General features: G+C 23.7%; 2 protein-coding genes across 2 annotated transcripts; one reads left to right on the top strand and one right to left on the bottom strand.

The window, feature by feature from the left end:
• Window positions 1-182: 182 nt before the first annotated feature.
• Window positions 183-962, bottom strand: F4807DRAFT_454886 (NAD(P)-binding protein; the record flags this gene model as incomplete). The annotated part of the gene is made up of 1 exon (XM_048000643.1): window positions 183-962. One exon carries the CDS (start codon window positions 960-962, stop codon window positions 183-185), a length of 780 nt encoding a protein of 259 aa, XP_047848643.1.
• A 1,186-nt stretch (window positions 963-2,148) lies between these two features.
• Window positions 2,149-3,869, top strand: F4807DRAFT_374003 (uncharacterized protein). Its single transcript, XM_047995714.1, has 3 exons — window positions 2,149-2,654; window positions 2,725-3,221; window positions 3,283-3,869. Exons 1-3 carry the CDS (start codon window positions 2,487-2,489, stop codon window positions 3,734-3,736), a joined length of 1,119 nt encoding a protein of 372 aa, XP_047848642.1. The 5' UTR covers window positions 2,149-2,486; the 3' UTR covers window positions 3,737-3,869.
• The last annotated feature ends 11,451 nt before the right edge of the window (window positions 3,870-15,320 follow it).

Here is a 15,320-nt window from a genome sequence, read left to right as displayed (position 1 = left end):
AATTTTTTTGGTATCCACGCGTAATTTGTGTTCGGCTAAAAATTCCAAAAACCCACCAACCACTAAAACGTACCCCAATATTTGTAACTCCCCCCCCCCCCCCCCCCCCCCCTCGTTATAAACCGAATTCATGCTACGGCAAGCCTCGCGCAAAGCTGAAGTCCGCGCGGGTTCCGTCTGAATTATGCAGCGAGGCCGCCGTCGACCATCAAGATCTGGCCGGTGATGAAGGACGCCTTCGACGAGGCCAAGAACGCGACTGCCTCGGCGATTTCGGCTGCCTCGCCCCAGCGCTTCAGCGGCGTCCCCTCGGTGGCGGCCTCTAACAGCGCCCGCGTCGGCGTTCCCATCATCGGCAACACCATACCGGCGTTGATAACGCCGGGTCCCACGGCGTTGGCGCGGATTCCGTTAGCAGCCTCCTCGGTGGCGAGCTGGCGCACCATCATTGCCACGGCGGCCTTGGGCGTGGCCGAGAGCGCATCGCACGGCACGGTGCGGCTCACCGCGCTGGTGACCAGGGCCACGAACGAGCCGCCCTTGCCCTCACGCAGTACCGGCACGCCGACTTGGGCGATGTTGTAGAAGCCGTAGACGTCGGTCTCGATGACGCCGCGGAAGGATTCCTCCTTGAATCCCGCCAGCGGGCCCGTGTCAAACACGAGGCCGCCGGCGGACACTACCGTGTGCACCCGCTTGTACGTTTCCACGGCGTGCTTGAAGACGGCCTCGACCGCCTTGCGATCGGTGACATCGCAGGCCACCGCGCTCGCCTGCCGCCCGAGCTTGCGCAGTTCCTCTACTAGGGACTCGGCCTCGGCGGGGCGCGACCGGTAGGTGACGACAATGTTGGAACCGCGCTCCGCCATCAGGCCGGCGCTCGCGCGGCCGAGGCCGCCCGAGCCGCCAAAGACCACGGCGCAGCCTTCGGAAAATTCGGGTGTGGTGACGCCAAAAGCCATTGTTTCTCCTCGCTGTTCTTTTAGGCGCGCGACGGTTGATGGCTACACAGATTGGGGATTGTTGATCGGTGTAAGTAGTGCTTTGAAGAACGAAATGCTCTTCGTATCCTCCTGTATAAATAAACAAAACGGTGTGGACCTACGCAGCTGACGATGACTCCGGCCCCCTAAAAACATCCAGAACCGAAAGCCATTCCTACGTAGTAGTGTGCCCGCCACGTGGCAAGCGGCCCGAGGCGTATACAAAAAGTATCCCTCTTAAAGGGGGGGAAGTATTTAGCTACCCCAACACCCGGTCAATATCCCGTTTCATAAGTTCCTAACCTTACTTAGTAATTACGTGCCACTGTTCAAGCTCCTTCAAATGTACCTCTTCAAGTGGCAGTTTTCGTCAGCCAGGGATTAGGTGGGATGGTACATTGAAGCATTGACAACAGCATACGAGTACTCATAAAAGTTCGATTTTAATTGGTCAAGAGCACCCACTCTGTTATTTCAAATTTGTATCTGTGGTCTCTATCCTTGGCTGAAGAAAACTGCCACTTGAAGAGATAGAATATCCATTCTTCGACCCACACATCAATAATCATTCGATATGATATGATACTAACACGGACTGAGTATCAGGCGAATGCTGCGCCGTTGTTAGATAGCACAAGCCCGCCACGACGGGAAAATGATAGTCGTCGTACTGGCGGGTCCTTCAAGCCGGGAGCGTCCGTGATGGGAGGGGCTGGGGCGGTGGCTATCCTAGCGTTCAAGGGCTGAGCGGCGCAGGCGGCGGTCAGAGTACGGTTTCGATGCAAACAACGAGAAAGAGAGCGAGGGCAGCTCTGTGAGGTTAGCATAGTGCCCGACTCAGAATGCTTGCATGAACTGGATAGGAGGACATGGTACCCGACCAGTTATCCTGGACGTGAAGATGAGGAGATCATCGACGGGAAATTCGTAACACTTGCAAAGAAAGTAGTCCCTTAGCATAAACCGACCCTCAAGCAAGAGAAAGGAGAGAAGAGGTTCTCTACCGAGGTAATAAATAATATTCGTGATACGCTAAACAGACATATTTCCACCTGTAGTATTAGTGATTAATAGGGTTGGCATTTGATTTACTTGCCGCAAATCTCATGTTGACGTGGTGAGTATATCCAAAATGCTTATAAGAATAAAATTCCCCTTATAACGACTAAAGTTTAGTATTAAATGGATGTTAATATGTCTTCGGGTATAAGAAGCCTGATTTACCCATAGTCTTACCCCTTACGCACTGAAACTGTTGGTTGTTGTACCCCTACTAGCGGGAGTCTTGTTACCAAAGTATGGAAATTACCATGTATAGTACGATATTTAATGGAACAGGCATGAATTCCCCTTATAACGACTGAGGCCCGTTAAATGCTATCACACCGGACCCAAAAAGCTCAATTCACTTACTGGACGGGTTGCCACTACGGGTGACTGTTTTTCGAGTATTGACCGAGGCCCGCACTTCGACCGGAGAGTTCTGAACAGGCAGTGTCCGCCATGGCGTACGTGTTCCCAATTGAGCGTACCAGCCAGAAGATTCTCATCGGAAGCGCAGTGGTTTTCTCATTGATACCGGTGACTGCCGTTTTTCTGCGCATGGTGGCGCGGTCGAGAATAAAGAATCACACTCTTGATCTGAGCGACTGGCTTATCATCTTAGCATGTGTAAGTTTCTTATTCGCTCGAGTATGCCTGCGTCTCTACGGGAAGTCTCTAACCAAATGCAATCCTTCAGATCGTCGCAGTCGCATACCAAGCACTTGCAGTCACCTGCGCTGTGGTTGGGGGGATGGGATACCACACGACTGAGGTCCTTGCGATGGGAGGAGAGAATGCGGTAACCCTTCTCCTGGAGCTTGTAACCGCTGTCGTCATCTTCTGGGCCGTCAGTCTCGGGTTAACGAAACTCTCCATCCTCGCGTTATACACCAAGATTTTCTGCGTCACGAGCTTCGTCATTGCCGCTCAAGCCTGTGCCGTATTCGTCGTGCTCTGTGCCATGGTCCTGGTGATCGGTGCCTTCACTATCTGTACGCCGGTTTCGTACAACTGGGACAGATTCTCGACCGAGGGAAGCTGTGGCAACATTAGGATGTTGTGGTCTGTAACCGGAGGGCTCAATATCTTCAGTGACCTAGTTATTATATTCCTCCCCATGCCACATATTTGGGGCCTATCGCTACAGCTGTACAAAAAGATTGGATTAATAGTGACCTTTGGGATCGGGCTTGCGTAAGTGGCCGACTCCTGCTTTCCATCTTCTGACTGCGCCAGCTAACACATAGAGATACAGAGTCTGCATTGTGAGCGCCGTCCGACTCGCCGAGATTATCAAAATCAACATGGACGACTTCCCATATTCCGGCGGCATCGCACTCGCGTTTAGTGCACTAGAACCCTCTCTGCTGGTAACTGCAGCATGTATCCCACTTCTCCGCCCATTAGTATCTCGAAAAAATTCCTCAGTCAAGGCCAGTAGCTACGCCGACGGCACTATTACTATTGGTGGTACCGGAGCTCACTCGGCTCCTCGAATGGGGGGGTTCTCAGAACTCCAGGACGACGACGGCTCGACAAGACAACTACACATGGAACAGTCGAAATTTGGTGGTGGTGGGTCAGCTGCCGAGGCAGATGGTAGTTCCTTCGGTTCCTCCCATGGAGCAGATAACCATTATACCAACTTGGAGTTGAAAGCTATCACGGTTAAGAAGGAATGGAAGGTTGTTGAAGAATCAGTTGTTTAGATAGTACAAGGTATTGTTTTAGTAGCTTGCATTATACCCTAAGTTTCCGAAGGGATATTATATTGAAAAATTGTATTTAGTACTAAAAGAAATCCTTATAAAGACTAGCTTATTTAGGTAATTTTAATAGCCCCGGCCGAGGATTATTTAAAGTGAGCGTATGGACACCGATTTGTTGCATGTGTTGTAAAAGTCACTTACGTTCATTACAAGAAGTCGATCAAGGTTTCGGGCAGATGGAATGTAAGTTTAACTCGACACCGTATTAATGGATTAGCACTCGATGAAACCGTTCCATCCTAGTATGGGCGGCCCATAATAATTCTTGTCGTGCCAGCTGATAGAAAAACTTAAGCCTTTGAAGTATGAATGCGTTAATGGCCTTGAGTCCCGGTGTCAACGCTGAAGCCATAGTTTTTATTGTTCGGGTATATATAAGAAAACAAGTAATGTGATGGTCCAATTGATTGCATGTGGTAAGACTCAGCTCAAAGCGTTTCAGATTGGTTGCCAGACTATCTACCGCAGCGGCAGTAGGTGGGTGCCAAAAATGGTTGTTGTACGCAAAATCATTTTAGCCATAACTACGATTCAATTGGAGGATAACGTTTTTGTCACGCAAATGATTGTTGTCAGCCCAATGGCTTTAGGTATACTGGGCTCTGATTGGTTGAATTGTTCAATAAGTGGGTAAAAGATTTAGAAACGGTTAAAATTTTAAAAAGGGTGGGCTTCGGACTTACACCCTTGTTATTTTAACGAGCTTAAACTAATAAGCCCGTTTTTAATTATATTTTTTTAATTATAATAAGTTTTAATTAATTAAATTATAAAATTTTTTAAAAACATTAAAAACGTGTTATTAATTTAAATTAATTTAATTATTTTTTTTATTAATAAATTTTTATTTTTATTTTTTAAAATTATTAATATTTTAATTATTAAAAAAATTTAATTATATTATAATTTAAATATACGGGTTTTATTATTTATATAAAATATAATTAATTTAATTAATACGTTTAAATTATAATATAACCGAATTTTTTTAATAATTAAAACGCGCGAATATATAAACGCGTTAATACGTTTATTTAATTAATATTTAAATATATTATTCGAAAATAAAAATTTAAATTATTTTTTAAATAAATAATATTTTTTATATAAAAAATAATTATTAATTTAATTTTAAATTTATTTTTAAAATTATTAAAATTATTTTAAATTAAATTTTATAAAACGAATTTTTATATAATAACGGTTTAAAATAATAAATATATAAAAAATTTCGAACGTAATATTATTAATTATTTAATTTATTATTAAATTTCGAATTAATTTAACCGTTAATTATAATATTATAATTTTAAAATAAATAAATATAATTTTTATTACCGATTTATATGTAAATTTTTTTTTATTTAAATTTAAAATATTTTTAAATTACGTTTAAACGAGATTTAAAATAATTAAAAAATTTCGAAAATTATTTTATTAACCCCGAAATATAATTTATAAAAAATTTTATACGTAATTATTAAATAATATAATATTTTATATTTAAAAATAAATTAATTTTATATTAATAAAATTATTTTTAAATTAAATTAATTTAAATTAAATTTTAAAAAACGTTACGTTTATTTTATAAATATATTAATACGAGTTATATAAACCACGCGTAACGTAATTAAATATAATTTATTTTTTAAAATTTAATTTAAATTAATTAAAATAATATTTTTACGTAATACGAATAATTATATTTTATAATTAAATTAAAATAATTATTAATAAAATAATTAATTTTATTAATAATTAAAAAAATAAATTTTAAAAATTTTATATAAAATTTATAAAAATTTAATTAATAAAATTATAATTTTAATTTAAAACGAAAAATAATTCCTTTAATAAAAATAATTTTTTTAAAAATAATTATTTTATAATAAAAATATTATTTTAAATATATATTTTTTATTATTATAATAAATTTAAAAAAAAAAATTTATAAAAAATATATATAATATAATAAAAATTAAAATAAATTTAAATAAAACGCACGGGTTATTTTTATTAAATATAAAAAATATAATTTTATAAAAATTAAATTATATTTATAAATTATTTATTTATTTTTTATTTTAAGTGTTTATAAAAAACGTTCGGTATTATTACGGAATAAATTTTCGTATATATTTAACCGGTATAAATCCGTTAATTATCCGTATATATTATAATTATATAATTAATATAAAGTTTTTTTATTAAGTTTATTTTATTTAAAATAATAAAAAAAAAAACTTTATAATAATTAAAATAAAAAACCTTTTATATTTTTTATATAATAATTTATTTTATTTTTATTATATTTTAATTAAAAGCTTTAATTTATAAATTATAAAAGTTATATTTTATTATATAATTATTTAAAAAAAAAATAATATTAAATTAACTTTTAATTATTAAAAATATAATGGCATATTTTTAAATATACCGGTTTTAAATAATAATTACGGGTTTTAATAATTATTTTAATAAATTTATTTTATTATTAATAAATATTCGAAAAAAGGCGGGTATAAAATAAATAACATACTTTTTATTATCGTTAAAATAATTTATTAAAAATAAAATAAAGCCTTTTTATCATTTTTTTTAAAATAAAAATAACTTGCTTTTTAACCGTTATTTATCCGTTAATAATAATTTTAATAATTTTTTAAATTTTTAAACTTTTAAAATATTTAACCCTGGAAAAAGTAAATTAAGCGGGGGCGTATTAACGTTACTTCTTTAAATTATAAAATAATAAAGTCCGGATTTTATTAAAAATAAAATTTATAATAATTAAAAAATTTAAACCTTTTCTTTCGAATTAAAACGGGTAGTTAATTAATCGAAAGCGGATTAAACGTTAAACCATTACGTTAAATTATTATATTTATAAATTAAATTATATTAAAAATATAAAATTTAAAAATTTATAAATTAAAAAAAGTTTTTATAATAAAAAGTTTATTTTTTTAAATATATAATAAAAATAATAATTATATAAAAAATATATATATTATATATAAAAAATTAAATAAAATATTAATATTAACGTTTAAAATTTTTTTTTAATTTTTTAAATTTTAATTTTAATTAATTATAAATATATTATTTATTATTTAATTTTATATATTTAATTTTTAAAAAAATATATAAATAATTATAAAAAAAATTTTAAAAAAAATTTAATTTAATAAAATTTAATATAATATTATAAATAATAATTAATTATTTTAAATTTAAATTAATTAAAAATTTTTAAAAAAAATTATTTATTATATTAATATAATTAAAATATATAATTAAATTAATATATATATATATATATATTATTAATTTTTTTAATTTTTTAAAAAAAAATTTATTATTATTATTATATTTTATTTTAAATATTTATTATTTTATATAATTATATAATATATATTATATAAAAAATATATAATATTATAACGGAATAATTTTTCGGGTAAAAATTATATATTAAAAAAAATTTAACCCGTTTTAATTATTTATTATTTATATTATACGATAATATAATTTATTATTTTTTAATTATAAAAGTTTATTTTTTTAATAAAAATAATAAAAAAATATAAAAAAATTATATATATAATGTAAATGTTTTTATATAATAAATAAAATAAAACTTTTTTAAATAAAATTATTATAAAATTATTACATAATAATTATTATTTTTATTATTAAATAAAAATTTTTTATTTTATTAATATTATATTTATAATTTAAATGTAAATTTTTTTATTATAATAATAATTATTTTTTTATAATATTAAATTTAAAAAAAAATTATATAATTAATTTTTATTATTAATATAAAAAAAATTTTTTATTAATTAAAATTTATATAAAAAAATTTACGTTATAAATTTATTATAAATAAATTTTTTTTTATAATTAATTAATTTTAATTATATTATTAATAATATTAATATAATAAAAAATATATATATATTAATTTAATTATATAATTATATATTTAAATAACGTTAATATAATAAATAAATTTTTTTTAAAAATTTAATTTAAGTTAATTTAATTTAAAAACGGTTTTATTAATATAAAATTAATTTATTTTCGAATATAAAATATTATATTATTTAATAATTACGTATAAAGTTTTTTATAAATTATATTTCCGGGTTAATAAAATAATTTTTAAAGTTTTTTAATTATTTTAAGTTTCGTTTAAATGTAACTTAAAAATATTTTAAATTTAAACGGAAAAAAATTCACATATAAATCGGTAATAAAAATTATATTTATTTATTTTAAAGTTACGATATTATAATTAACGGTCGGATTAATTCGAAACTTAATAATAAATTAAATAATTAATAATATTATATCCGAAATTTTTTATATATTTATTATTTTAAGCCGTTATTATATAAAAATTTATTTTATAAAACTTAATTTAAAATAATTTTAATAATTTTAAAAATAAATTTAAAATTAAGTTAATAATTATTTTTTATATAAAAAGTATTATTTATTTAAAAGATAATTTAAATTTTTATTTTCGAATAATATATTTAAATATTAATTAAATAAACGCGTTAACGCGTTTACGCGTTCGCGTGTTTTAATTATTAAAAAAATTTAATTATATTACGATTTAAACGTATTAATTAAATTAATTATATTTTATATAAATAATAAAACTTATATATTTAAATTATAATATAATTAAACTTTTTTAATAATTAAAACGTTAATAACTTTAAAAAATAAAAATAAAAATTTATTAATAAAAAGAAAAAACAATTAAATTAATTTAAATTAATGACACGTTTTTAATGTTTTTAAAAAATTTTATAATTTAATTAATTAAAATTTATTATGGTAAAAAAAGTATAATTAAAAACGGGCCCATTAATTTAAGCTCGTTAAAATAAAAAAAATTCGTATTTTTAAAATTAAAGTTTTATTTTTTAATATTAATTATTTAATTCTTTTATATTTTTTAATAATTATATAAATATATAATATATTTATTAAAAATAATATTTATAATTATAAGAAAATAAATTAATTATAAATCTTTTATTAATATATTATATATTAACGATTTTTTATAAAAATAAAATAAGTAAAATTAAATAATAAATAATAAATTTATAATTATTTAAAATTAAAACTTAAAAATTTAAAAGAAAAAATTATTTTTAAACGTTAATTTTAATATTTTATTTAATTTCCCGCATATAATACACGTGTTTTTTATATAACCGTTACTTTTATCGTTTATTATATAATAATTTTATTATATATTTTAAAAAAAAATAAACTTTTTATTAAAAGGAAATTTTTTAACTTATAAACTTTTAAGTTTTATATTTTTAATATTTAATTTTTATAAAATTAATAATGTAATATATTTAAAATAAATTTATAATTTATAATTTAAAATTAATATTTTTAAAGTAATTATTTTTATTATATTTAATTTATTAAATAGTTTTTTTTATTTTATAAATTAAAATTTTAAATTATTTTAATAATATTTTTAAAACGTTTATTAATAAAATCTTTTTATAATATTAAAATTTTTCTGGCCTTTTTTTTTATTTTTGAAGTCCCCATAGCTTTGGGAGGGCAAAAAAATCCCATAGCTTGCGAAGGGTCATTTTTTCCCGGACATTACGGAGGGCCGTACTTTAAAAATAAAAAAAAAGGCCAGAAAAATTTTTCTTCGCAGAAAGCAGTATATTTGGGAGGCAGGGCTTAAAGGGGGTTGGAAAAAAAGGCAGTATCCGTCCGAAGGACCTCAAATCCCTTGCTTTGAACAGATTCTTCGAACCTGTCCCTAAATCAGGTCAAAGGTCAGTTGGACAGTCAGTCCAACAGTCAGTTCAACAGTCCCTAGAACAGTCCCTAGAACAGTCCCTTAGTCAGTTCAAAGGTCTGTTGAACAGTCCCTTAATTAGTCCCTAGGTCAATTGATCAATCAGTAATGCAGTCCCTAAATCAGTCCTTGAGTCAGTCCCTAGGTCAGTTGAACAGTCGGTCCAGCAGTCCCTAAGTAAGTTCAACAGTCTGTTGGACAGTCTATAAGCCAGTCCTTAAGTCAGGTCTAAAACCTGTTCCTAAATAGGTCCCTAAATTAGTCCCCAGGTCAGTTGAACAGTCAGTCAAGCAGTCCCTAAGTCAGGTAAACAGTCAGTTCAAAATCAGGTCAAAGGTCAGTTCAAAAGTCAGTCAAATAATCAGTCAAATAATCAGTTGAATAATCAGTTGAATAATCAGTCCTAAAGTCAGTTCAACAATCAGTCAACCAGTCCCTAAATAATCAAAACATATACCAAATGGGGGGCTCCCACCGCCCCCCAAACCCCCGGAACTAACCCTAATCCTAACCACCCTAACCTTAGTCTTCTAAGTCAGGTCTAAGGTCAGTTGAATAATCAGTAAGCCAGTTCTTAAGTCAGGTCAAAAGTCAGTCCCTAGGTCAGTCGAAAAGTCAGTCCTTAAATCAGTTTAAAGTCAGGTCAACAATAAGTTGAACAGTCAGTATGCCAGTCCCTAAGTCAGTTCAAAAGTCAGTTCAACAGTCAGTTCAACAGTAGGTTGAACTGTTAATAAGCCAGTCCCTAAGTCAGTTGAATAATCAGTCCCTAGGTCCCTGGACCTGATGACTAAGCTTATTGAAGGGATGCACCCAATCAAATGCGCGAACGAATTTAAGGTGTGTGCCAAGGCGCTAGCCTTCTAGCGCGATCAATAGGCCGATTGACGCGTGCGACAATTCCTTATCAGCTTATCAATTACTTATCAATTAGATAAGATTTATTTACGTAAGCGCTTACTAATTAATTACGTAATTAAAAAAGTTTGGGCGTAATATGTCCTTCGGACGGATAAAGGATAATTAATTATTTTAAGTTTAAATTAATTAAAAATTTTTAAAAAGAAAATTATTTATTATATTAATATAATTTAAATATATAATATATAATTAAATTAAAATATAAATATATTTTATTAATTTTTTTAATTTTTAATAAAAAGAAATTATATTTTTATAATTATATTAATAAACTTTTTAAACTTAATTAACACTTTAATTAAACTTTTATTAAAAATATAATTTAAATATAATATTTTTTTAATGGAAATAAAAAATTTAATATAATTTTTAATAATATTATTTTTATTAATATTTTTTAATTATAAAATAATATTATATAAAATAATTATTTAATTTATTATTAAATTATATAATTAATATTATTTAAAATAAAAATAATTTTTTTATTAAATTTATAAATTATTATAAAAAATACATTAAAATATTTATAACTTTTTATTATTTATAAATTTATTTTTATTTATATTTTTAATAATTTAATAATAAAATCTTATATAATAATATAATATAAAATTATTAAGTAATTTATAAATAATAATTCTTTTTTAAGGCTTAATTAATCGGTTTAATTTTCCGTATATTTTAAATATTAATTAATATATTTTTTAATTTTATATATTATATTTTATATTTATATATTTATTAATTTATGAAATATTTTTATTGGCTTAAAATAATATTTCTTATTATAAATTATTTCGAATATATTTTTAACATAATTTAAAAAAATTATAAAATGTTAAAAATTTATATTAATAATTTGGTATATTAATTTATTTTTAAGTTTATATTAATATTATTTTATTATATTTTTTTAATTTTATTTTATATTTTTTAAAATTTCTTATATTTATTTTAAACGTTAATTATTTTAATATTTATTAATAATCTTTTACCGAAAATTATTTATAATTTTAAATTTTATTATTACATATATATTTTTAACTTTATTTTATATTATATTTTAAATTATATTTTTTAAAATAAACTTATATTTATTTTATTTTTTTTTCATTATTTATAATTATAATTATTAATAATTTTAAAAAGGTATTTAATATTAAATTTAATTTATTTAAAATATAATATACTTATAAATTAAATTATAATAAATATATAAAAGTAATAATAAATTATAAATTCATTTTATTTAAGTTTAATATTTTTAATAAAATTTAATTTATATAATTATATTAAATATATAATCTTTAATTTAAATATGTTATATTATATTTTTAACTTTATTAAGATTTTAAAATAATATTTAATTAATTTTATTTTATTAAAATTAATATATTAATTATATTAATTTTTATTTAAATGAAATATTATTATATTAAATTTTATTTATTTTAATATATTAATATTAATAAATATTTATCTTTTAAAATCTTAATATATAAAATATAAAAATTTGTTAAATTATAATTATAAAATAATAAAAGATTATTATTTTATAAAAATTAAATTAAATTTCATTTATAAAGTTTAACTCTTTTATATTAATATAATAAATAATATTTCTTTTTTTTTCTTAACATTTAATAAAATAATCTTTTAATTTTATAATAATTACACTTTTTACTAATAAAACGAAATATATTTTCTTAAAAATCCGGTTATATTAATATATGTTTTAAAATTTAATAAAATAATTAATATTTTTATTTTTTATATTATTATAATTTTATCCTTAATAATTTATAAACCAATCCCATTAATTATAAATTTAAATAATATAATTATTAAAAAACTTAAAAAAAACTTTTTTAATAATAATATTAATTAAGGTTGGAATTTAATTATTAATAATTAATTAAAACTTTAATTAAAATTAAATTAATTAATTAAGGCCTTAATTAAAATTAAACTTAATTAGTTAAAGCTTTAATTAAAACTAAGCTAACTAGTTAAAGCCTTAATTAAAATTAACTAAGCTTAATTAATTAATAACTAAAAAAAAACTAAAAATTAAAGTTTTTTTTAAATTTTTTAAAAAATTAATAACTTTTTTAAAAAAAAATCCTAAAAATATAAACTAACTTGTTTTATTAATTTAAAATTCAATAGCTTTATAATTAAAAGGATTTAAATTTTTAAGATTTAAAATGAAATTTTAATTTAAAATTTTAATAAAATGAAAAAACTTTTATATATTATGTTTTTAAAAATTATTTCTACTTTAAAAATAATTTTTACTTTAAAAATAAATATAACCCCTTAAATTTAAAGTTAAACCTTATTAATATTTAAAGTAATTAAAATTTTAAGATTTAATTTAAAATTAATATTTAATTTAAAAAATTAATAAAAATTTTATTTTAAAATATTTTCTAATGTTTATAACTTTTATAAACTACCTTATAAAAATAAATTAATTTTTAAATAATTATATAACTTTAAATTAAAGATTTTATAATCATTATTTACTTATTTATTATATTAATTATTTTATAAATAATTTAATATATTATTATAATTTTTAAAAGGATTTAAAAATAAAAAAATATTTATTTAAATTAATTTAGAAATTTCTAATAATATAAGTTTCTTTTCTTTCCTTATACTTTTAAACCTTTATGTTAATATATACCACTAAATAAAAAATCAATAAAATAAACTTTAAAATTTATAAATAATAAAAAAAACTTACCTAATCAAGGGGGATAAAATTCATACCCATATAAAAAAGTATAGGTAAATTCAGGTTTAATTTAAACCTTTGATTTTATTAAAAACATTATTTTTACTAGTTATAATAATTATAATACTATAAATTAAATTAATAAAATTAAAAATAATAAAATTAAATATAATAAAATTAAATAAAAATTAAAACTTATGTTGTAAATTTTTTTTAACATTTATGGAATATAAGGTTTTAATAACTTATTTAATACTTTAAAATCTAAGGCTTGTAACTAATAATGGTAATTATACATTATATAAATACTATCACACTCTTCGGATTAAATAAGAAAAATTAATAAAATAAAAATTAATAAAATAAAATAAAATAAAATAAAATAAAATAAAATAAAATAAAATAAAATAAAATAAAATAAAATAGAATAAAATAGAATAAAATAAAATAAAATAATAAAACTTATTTAACTAGTATCACAGTGGTTCTAAAATTTAAACCAAAGAGCGTTAAATTCGTTTTTGGCTTTGATTTTTTTAATCAAAGCTTGGTGTAAGTTTCCTAAAGTAGCCATTTTAAGGAAGGGAAATAAATAAATAATATAATTAATTTAATATAATAAATAATTATATATTTAATATAAAGTTTAAAAAAAAAAAGAAAAACGTAAAACGTTTTAACTATATATATAATTATTTAAATAAAATAAATAACGTATGTTTGAAATAAAATAAATCATTTATTTAAAATAAACAATGTATGTTTAAAATAATAAAACATATAACATATGTTTAAAATAAAATAAAACATTCATTTAAAATAAATAACATATGTTTTATTATTTAAATCATATAACGTACGTTTTAAACAAAATAAAACGTTCGTTTAAAATAAACAACGTATGTTTTATTATTTAAATCATATAACGTACGTTTAAATTTAATAAAAACATTTATTCAAAATAAACAACGTATGTTTAAAATAATAAATCATACAACGTACGTTTTAAATAAAATAAAACATACGTTTTTAATAAAATGAAACTTACGTTTAAAATTTATATAAAAGAATAAAGCTTTTAATTTATTTTTTTAATTCTTTTCTTTTAAATAATTATTTATTATTTTATTATATTATTAATTTAATTATGGCTTCTTTAACCGATTTTTCTAATATTAATTTAGATATTTTAGAAATCTCTGATTCTGAAATTCCTGGATTAAATTTAGAAAAAATCAATAAAGAAAATCAACCTGATTTTAAATTAAATGATATAAATTCATTTATTTATATTATTAAAAATAAATTATTTATACAGACTTTATTATTAATTGATTTACTTAAAACTCGAAAAATGATTATTTAATATACCACGTACGTATTATTTTATTTTATTATTTTATTTTATTATTTTATTTTATTATTTTATTTTATTATTTTATTTTATTATTTTATTTTATTATTTTATTTTATTATTTTATTTTATTATTTTATTTAATTAATTTATAATTATAGGTATACTTTTAAATTAATAACAACTGTTAAAAGGTTTCAAAGTTTAAATTATACACGTTATTATATAATAAAACACCCAAATATTGTTTATAACGAAAAAACCGAAACAACAAAATTAAAAAGTAAGTTATTTTTATTTTATTTATTTATTTATTAATTTAAACGTTTTTTAGAATCCGAAATAAATACATTAAACGTTTTATTAGATTTATAAAGTCGAAAACAGCTTCAAACAAATACAATAAACAAAAATAAAAAAGATTTTACAGAAGACAAAGCTTATAAATTTAATAAAATTTTAAGTTTTATTATTAAAAATAATATTTCTTTTAATATAATTGATTTAAATTCTTTTCAAGATTTATTAAATTATTATAATCAATATGTTTATTTATTTATTTATTTATTTATTTATTTATTTATTTATTTATTTATTTATTTATTTATTTATTTATTTATTTATTTATTTATTTATTTAT

The sequence above is a fragment of the Annulohypoxylon truncatum genome (genome assembly GCF_022578515.1).
Source record: "Annulohypoxylon truncatum strain CBS 140777 unplaced genomic scaffold F4807scaffold_70, whole genome shotgun sequence".
Lineage (NCBI taxonomy): Eukaryota > Fungi > Ascomycota > Sordariomycetes > Xylariales > Hypoxylaceae > Annulohypoxylon > Annulohypoxylon truncatum.
The sequence above is the reverse complement of the archived record's forward strand: the minus strand, read 5'-3'. Positions and strand labels throughout refer to the sequence as shown.

Bases quoted from the DNA above. Each gene is read 5' to 3' on its own strand.
- F4807DRAFT_374003 (XM_047995714.1), top strand. From the start codon at position 2,487: ATGGCGTACGTGTTCCCAATTGAGCGTACCAGCCAGAAGATTCTCATC. The intron at 2,655-2,724 runs GTAAGTTTCTTA...GCAATCCTTCAG, and splicing joins GGCTTATCATCTTAGCATGT to ATCGTCGCAGTCGCATACCA. The intron at 3,222-3,282 runs GTAAGTGGCCGA...ATAGAGATACAG, and splicing joins ACCTTTGGGATCGGGCTTGC to AGTCTGCATTGTGAGCGCCG.